This window comes from Physella acuta, unplaced genomic scaffold (assembly GCF_028476545.2).
Source record: "Physella acuta isolate Inbredline_101_S28 unplaced genomic scaffold, ASM2847654v3 ptg001245l, whole genome shotgun sequence".
In the NCBI taxonomy this organism is placed as follows: Eukaryota; Metazoa; Mollusca; class Gastropoda; family Physidae; genus Physella; species Physella acuta.
Genome location: NW_026732761.1, coordinates 33,949 through 40,000, shown reverse-complemented (window position 1 = coordinate 40,000; position 6,052 = coordinate 33,949). Strand labels below are relative to the sequence as shown.

Here is a 6,052-nt window from a genome sequence, read left to right as displayed (position 1 = left end):
CATAGAACACAGGTAAAAATCGCTCACCGAAGGCATGCAAAAAACATCAACAGTTGCGGACCGGGGCCGCAACCCAATAAATAACAACTTATTATTTATCCCCCCCCCCCCCCCGGCTGGTAACAATGATATGTGTTACATTAATATTGAGTAATATAAAGATACTAGCTGTTTCGCTTACGTCTTGCACAGGCCGTATTGTGAAAAGGACCGTGACTTATGTGTTTTTAAGAAGTATATACCCGGCTGCATTGCGCGGGTTTAGGCAATATATTAGGCAATATATTAGACAATATATTACTGTTGCAATCAAATGTTTAAATACAAATATCGACGTTTGAGATAATAACACATAATCATAAAGTTAACGCTAACTCTAAACTTAACCCTAATCCCAAAGAAACTTAACAAAAACCAAAATCAAAACACAAACACAAACACTAACACTAACGCTAACGTAACGCAAACACAAACGCAAACACTAACGCAAATATAAGCAAATATGCCAACACCAACACAAACGCACACGTTACAAAATGATTTCATTTTCTGAGAAATAATTGGTACAAAGGGACGTAATTTGTATTTTTTTTTCAAACAAAATGAGAATTTTTGTGAAAGGTAATCGATTTGGTTTAGTTTGTTCTTTGGTTATTACGTCTATTAAAAAGTTGCAAAATGAAAATTCGAACTGAAAATTGAAAATGATCAATATTGAGTTTTTAAATCAGCCATTTATATATTAATTAAAAAAATGAATTCTTTTAAATTATTACAATGGCGATCAAGTCAAGTATTTTTTTTACTATATGTATGTCTTACACAAACGCAAACGCAACACGCAAACACAATGCAATCACAAGCGCAAACACAAATGCAAACACACAAAAAAACACAAAAGGAAACATAAACACAAACACAAATGCTAACAATAACGCAAACGCAAAACGCAAACACAAAATATCTAAAATTGAATGCTGGTGGTAGTGTGTCAGTCTTATTATAAATAAAAGGGTAGGGTTTATTTATATAGCTACTAAAAGTTTGTGTACAGTTAACATTTTTTTATAATTCAGCATAACATAAATAAAATATTAAATGAACGCACATTGTTAAAGAATTAAACGGATCAATTTCAAATAATATTTTAGCTTAGATTCTTAGGAAAATTGGATACATTTTAATAACTGTAGTGTCGAAAAAACTAATCAATCAAAATGTTTAATAATTATGCCAAGGGAGGTAATTTAACAAAAGAAATTCAACAAAATTCAACTCACGCTAATAAAAAAAATGTGAATGCATTTTCCGCGGACTACCAAGAGAACAGTATTGTTAGAATATTATAATTAGCGGATTAATATAATATTTTGTGGTAGGTAAACACGGATGTTTTAAATACTGCCTTTTGTTGGGGTGTTATAGTCGTTTACTGAGTTGAAGCAGGCGTTTTCGTTTGTGTTTTTTTTTTGCGTTTGCATTTGTTTTTGTGTTTGCATTTGTTTGTTTTAGCGTTAGCGTTTGAGTTTGTGTTTCCGTTTGTTTTTTTCTTTTGTGTTTGTGTTTGCGTGTTGCATTTGCGTTTTCGTTTTCGTTTTCGTTTGAGTTTTTTACGTTTGCGTTTGCATTTGTGTTTTCAATTTGTTTGTGTTTGCATTGTTGTTGCTTTTTGATTTGCGTTTTCTTGTGTGTTTGTGTTCGTATTATGTTTGTGTTTTCTTTTGTGCTTGCGTTGTTTTTGTGTTTGCATTTGTGTTTTGTTTTGTTTTGTTCTGTTCCCAAGTTGGTACATTTAAAAAGTTTCCCCGTGGCGGAACACTGGTATTCAGCTAGTATTATAGATTCGCGAAAGATTAGGGGGTTTACTCACGCTTTTTAGAAAATAAATAATTAAATATTGCATACTGTAGCCATATGGCAACGTACCATTTTGAACACACACAAATGTTTAATTTTACAGATGCACATTAACTATAGTGTTTCATCCCTTTATTATAATCTCCCTTACAAAATAAATTCGAACTCTTTTTAGTAGATTTTTTTTGGTTCCATTTCCGATTTCATTTTCGTGAGAATGTGGGCCAGCTGATCACCATGAAGGTTGGTATTTTTTTATAATTTTTTTTTCATAAAGTACTTCTTACTTCACTATAAAATAATTATAATGATATTTCAAAACTATTCTAAATTGTGTATATTATTCTATCATATGTATCATGTAATATGATTTACATACTTATTCAGATCGAAAATGGTTTGTTGCCATATGGCATCATCTTGCAACAGAGGTCACTGTCAGCCTCTGTAGCCAATTGGCAACAATAAATCTATTTTTTTTTGTTTTTCAAAGATTTTTCAATGTATTTATTAATATTCAAAGAAGATAATTATGCTGCTATTACCAATTACCTCCTAAGTTCTTTTGTTGAGAGGATGTCACAGAAAGAAAATTTATTTACTAAATTTATCCGTCTACTAATAATAGGCCTATTTACTAGTATTAGTATAACTACTTAATAGATCTAACTATTTTAGCACATATATCACTATAAAAAAATATATATATATATAAACTGTTATTGGCAAATGCAATATATTATTTAGTAAAGAACATTACTGATTTAGAATAGTAGTAGTATTACTTATATAAACTTTACAATATATTTGACTATCAGCTAATAAAATTTATAATATAATCATAGCCTAGATGATTAAGTTTATTAATTTTTTAATTATTTTTTTCAGAAGCTGCTAGTTACTAATACAAATGGATTCTAGAGAATTTTATTAGAGTAACATGAAAAGAAAAGTTACAAGCATCACCAAACAGATGACCAGGAAACAGTTCAGATACATTTCAAATTCATGACGGTTAGTTACAAATAGATTTAGGAGCTCTGTAATCATAAAAAAAAATGTTTACAAGATAGTAATCAATGACACTATCTATTGATAATGTATTAATTGATTGGGCACACTGCATGTCAGGATATCTAGCCTGAATTACCAATATAATTAATTATACCTTAGGGTTTATTTATCGCAAAAATGTTATTGACGGCACGAGCATATTTGTTTGACTAACTATTGTTAGAAATGTTAACCTTTTCTTATAGGGAAACAAATGTTTGTGTACTATTGACACAGTAAGTTTTATTCCAGTAGCCTACAGTTAAATGGTGGGTAACTTGATATTTTTATTTGTGTTATTCAGGTGTAGAAATATGAAACACGGCACTAGTTCTCTCAGAAGAAACAGATTATGCCACACCAGAAATAAAATGTCTGACACCACACCATTGTAGGACCAACAAATAAAATCTACAAGTTGTGGACAATTATAAGGATATAGAAGATACTAGTATAATAATATAATTGGCTCTCTTGTTGGAAACTAATAGTTGTGTGGGAATTGTGTAAATAATTAAACTTTGAAATTCAGTTTTGTAAAAAAAAAAAAAAGTGCGAGGAACATTTTTGTTAGCCATCATACTATATGTTAGTGTTGTAAATATTTGTCAATATCCCAGCAGCTAGAATACATGGTTATTATAAGGTAGATATTTTAGTAATCACAATAATGTAAGGGGGTAAAAAGTGTATTGTACCATGCAGTGTGGCTAAAAGAACAACTATCACTGGACAATTTATGTGCTTGTATAAGTTTTTTTAATAAATCTCTTAGCTACCAGAAACTTACTACAACAAGCAAGTTCAAGAAATACACACTTATGTCAATCCCATTAGGAAAACTGCTATAGCAACTTATTTTAGCTACAATATTCTCATGTGATAAAAAATAAAGATATGTTTTACTAAGTTACTCATTATACTTTCCAAATTTACCTAAACAGATAAATAATGGTACTTATTGTGTTAGGTCCAAAATAAGGGTAAGGATTATAATGCAATTAAATAATGTGATCATTGATTTTAATACCAAGCATCCAACAAAAGTTTTGGAAGTTTATCTCTTTCTTATGAGTTTCATATATAAATAAATACATTTTTATGTGTTTTAGTAGTATGTGAAAATTACCAATATGTGTTGAAATACATATATTATTGATATGTTTAATAAATCTTTAGTTTGTACTGCCCTAGAGCTTGTTTGTCTTTGTTTATACTAAAATTTGTTAGTTTGTTGCCATTTGGCAACTACTGAAATTTTTACCCTTATAAGCACCATGTTGCCGCATGGCAACATACCTACAAAAGCAATATCCCATATTTTTTTTTACAAATTTTCCATATAGAAGTGATCTATAATCTACCCAAAACATAAACACAGCATAGAAAATGTTTTGCATCTTCAAATAAAAAAAGCGTGCAATATAGGGATAAAGGATTTACGCGCCAACTTAACTTAAGCATTAGAACGTGTGCAAAAGAGTGGTAAATCTAGTGATATTTACGTCGCAGTGTATTGTTATCGAACCTTGACGTACGTGACAATTGTGAAACAATTCGGTACGGTTTAAGAGATATTTATTGAGAAATTGGAAATATCGTCAAGTACAACTGCCGGTCAAGGGATATGCATGCACCCTGAAACTTAATATTTTAAAAAACTAAAACGGTTCACAAGGTATAGACTTTTAAGAAACCGGAAGTTGATAATGATATTGAGACAAACTGAAACAGCATGTTGAATAATCTTAAGACAATCAGAAAGACAGAAAGACAGAAATACAGACAGACACAGACAGACAGGCATACACACATAGACAGCCAGAAAGACACACATATAGACACACAGACAGAGACGTAGACAGACACACACACAGACAGACACATAGACAGACACACAGACAGACACACAGACAGACACACAGACACACAGACAGACTCTTCTAGGAGAGACAACTCCAAAATCAAACAACTGCTGCCTTGTAGTTTGTTCTTGTTTGGACAAAGGCTATGGACGCAAATTCAAAAAGAAAAGCAGGCTGAAATCGGAGTCAATGGTCTCAATGGCGCCTAACCAGTTGACACGTATCCTTAAATGTGATGAAGGCGTGGCCGAGTCGGCAAAAAGCTCATGGATGATAAATTCGAAAAAAAGTCTCGAGTTCAAATCCTCTTGCAGATAAGGCTCGACCCCTTCCAGCACTAAAAAATAAAAACGAAGAAGAAGAAGAAACAGACACACAGACACACAGACAGAGAATATTGAACAGTCTGATGACAGGCAGTTACAGAATGTTGAATAATCTTAAGGATTACATATTTTAAGAAAAGCAGAGACCTAGGTAGACAGACTGAATATTGCCTACCGCTAGACCGATCGGTCCAAGCTGGTAACATTCGTCAAAATTAATAACTGTAACATCCACATTTAAAGATTTGTAAAAATGTTAACGGGAGCATTATCAGTAAACATTTGACGAAATTATTTACTGTAACATCCACAGGTAACATTTGTCAAATTGTTAACGGTAACATCCACAGGGAACATTTGTCCGGTTTAACAAACTGAAGACAATTGAAAGGAACTTGAAAACTCTGCTAAGTGTTGGAGGGTCCTACCAAACCGAAATGTTCGTTCAGGTGACGTCATCGCCAACTAAAAGGAAAGAGTTTGCTGCCAACACAGCCCATTATGTCAGGCATTGGGGCTTCGATGGGCTGGATATAGATTGGGAATTTCCACAAGAATCACACAAAGCGGATTTGACGTCACTTCTAAAGGTAGAAATGAAAAAAAAAATCACAAAAATATGCATAAATACGTATTTTTTTATGGTTATTTAAATAGCTTATTATTACATTTTTAAAGAAAATCATTATTTTCTCCTTTTTAGTGCATTACTAGACCATCCGTTATTCTGGAACCGTGGGTTTCAGGAGTAATCCATAAATGACGTCACGTTTCTTTGAAGATTTTTCCCCCTTCCCTTCCCACTGTCAGACATCATCACAAAAAGTCAGACCCCACTTACAAAAAGTCAGACCCCACTTATAAAAAGACGTCACACCTCAGGCAACTTGCTATTGTCTTTTAAAAAACACTTATTCCGGCTGAGCATGGGTCTGACCACAATATCCCTTC

General features: G+C 32.4%; 1 protein-coding gene across 1 annotated transcript in view; it reads left to right on the top strand.

Annotated features, from left to right (window-relative positions):
* LOC131957453 (uncharacterized) overlaps positions 1–6,052 on the top strand; it is a 29,228-nt gene that overhangs the window by 6,151 nt on the left and 17,025 nt on the right. Inside the window, exon 3 of the mRNA XM_059322276.1 lies at positions 5,452–5,691. Within this exon, the coding sequence (XP_059178259.1) occupies positions 5,452–5,691 (240 nt within the window). The remainder of the gene's footprint in view (positions 1–5,451; positions 5,692–6,052) is intronic.